Genomic DNA, 2038 nt, shown 5'->3' with positions numbered 1-2038 from the left:
TTGTTGGAAGAGATGGTATCTTTGTGGCATATACGCATTCATACAACTTCAATCATCTTGAAAACCGTATGTACGTTTATGTCCATAATACTTCAGAAATTCTACAAGCATTAAGAAATGGTTTCGAAGTTGAAGATGGACGTGAGATCAATGTTCGTGCTGAGTTTGAAGTTAAGCATTCTTATTTTGATCACCTTCAGCATGCTGTAGTGATAGCTCCAGATTACGTAAAGCGATGTCTCCTACCTGATGCCATGTCTTTTAGTAGCTTGTTCCTTACATTTGGTTTGCAATATTCTAGATCCTTCTTCATGAAACTAGATGAAAGCTACCAGCTGGAAGCTTTAAGGATGATCACATCAGATTCATCTCAACCCTCACCTTTAGCATGCCCTCCTCCTGTTATTCTTTATGGTCCGTTTGGCTCTGGTAAAACTCGAATTCTCGCTCGAGCTGCATTTGAGATAATGGTTAATGGAGTTGTTTCTAAAAAGACAACCAGAATTCTTATTTGTGCTCACCATGAGCAGTCAATAGAAACATTCATCTTTTGGTACTTTGGACCAATTGCAAAAAGGCAGCACCTTCCTTTTGATGTTGTCCTCATTGGTAGAAATGAAAACAGTGGAGTCTATTCTAACATGTACATGTCAATGGATCGTTTTATTAATGTAGCTTCTTCAAATATAAAGAGGTTGCGTCATGTTCTCATTATCGCTACATATACCATGTCTCTGAGGTTACATGGATGCCTCAAATCTGCAGATGGTTTCTTCACACATCTTTTTCTTGATGAAGCAGCTCAAGTTCGTGAGCCTGAAGCGATCATACCACTTGTTCTAGCTACTAGAAATGCCAAGATAGTGTTAGCTGGTGACAATAGACAGGTATTATTGTTTGTTACAAATTAATTAATTTTAAAGTTTTGACAGGTTGGTCCCAACATTTTAGTATTGGGAGAAGAAGCAAGAAAATTTGGCCTTCATATTTCACTTTTGGAGCGTTTAATGAAGAGATATGAAGAAATTGGCCCAGTAGCTGCAAGCTATGTAACCAAGTTGTCAGTAAATTATAGATCACATGAGTCTTTAATAGCTTTGCCAAAATTATTTTATGACAACTTAGAACTAAACACTGCCAACGCTTTAAATGAAAGGAGTGGTCCTACTGGCTATAGTTTTGTATGCTCTGATTCTAAATTGGTGCCTACATACATAGACAGAGACCATCCTTTTGTTGAAGCCTGTATTGTCTTAGAAGAAGTGCGGTCTTATTTAAAAGTAATGGAGCAAATGAAGATTAATCTTGATCCAAGACAGATTTGTATCATTACATCAACCAGGAAACAAGTACATGTACAGTTGTGTGTTAAAAATTATTTTAATGTAATGTACAGTTGAATCATATCAGAGACATGGCATATCAGTATAAAGAATATGAGGCTGCAAGAAAAGTTTGTTTCAAACCTTCTTTTATGATACTAGGTATAGAGTAACTGTTCAATGATGTTTATATTTTGCATGCATTATATAGGTCATGAATTTCATGCTATTTTCTTAAGCCTGTTTGAGCCAATACAAAATGATGAAATGAATGCCTTTTATGTCAAGAGTTTATTCAATCCTTTTGTTTTTAATACTGTAATCACAAAGGCCAAATTTCGAGTAGTTGCAGTTGGAAGACTGAATGAGGTTCAACAGTTTGAAAATGACACACTTTCTCATTCTTGTCGAAGTGATAACAGAGTAAAATGCTGGCATGAATACCTATCCTTGTGCAGAAGACAAGGAACTTTGCACAATGAAAAGTAATGACTTATTATATGTAGTATACATTAACTGATAGGAAAACTACTGGCAACAGAGCAGAGATTGAACCAAGCATATTGCCACAGATTGATACTAGAGGAGGTAAAGGTATGTGCATGCACATGACTATTGTCCCAAAATGAAGAAAAAACAAAAGGTTTACATGTACATGTATTTAGAAATTAAATTGGTTTCATTTACATTACAATGTACAATGTGCATGTAGATAA

At 35.5% G+C, this 2038-nt stretch overlaps 1 protein-coding gene across 1 annotated transcript; it reads left to right on the top strand.

The window, feature by feature from the left end:
- Window positions 1-27: 27 nt before the first annotated feature.
- LOC109591798 (probable helicase with zinc finger domain) lies at window positions 28-1916 on the top strand (the record flags this gene model as incomplete). Its single annotated transcript, XM_020007440.1, has 5 exons — window positions 28-887; window positions 933-1349; window positions 1397-1484; window positions 1534-1807; window positions 1864-1916. Coding segments are annotated over exons 1-5 (1651 nt in total), but the record flags the coding sequence as incomplete, so codon positions are not given.
- Window positions 1917-2038: the final 122 nt, after the last annotated feature.

This window comes from Amphimedon queenslandica, unplaced genomic scaffold (assembly GCF_000090795.2).
Source record: "Amphimedon queenslandica unplaced genomic scaffold, v1.1 AMPQUscaffold_7203_Cont20844, whole genome shotgun sequence".
In the NCBI taxonomy this organism is placed as follows: Eukaryota; Metazoa; Porifera; class Demospongiae; order Haplosclerida; family Niphatidae; genus Amphimedon; species Amphimedon queenslandica.
This window is presented reverse-complemented; position numbering and strand designations above follow the sequence as displayed.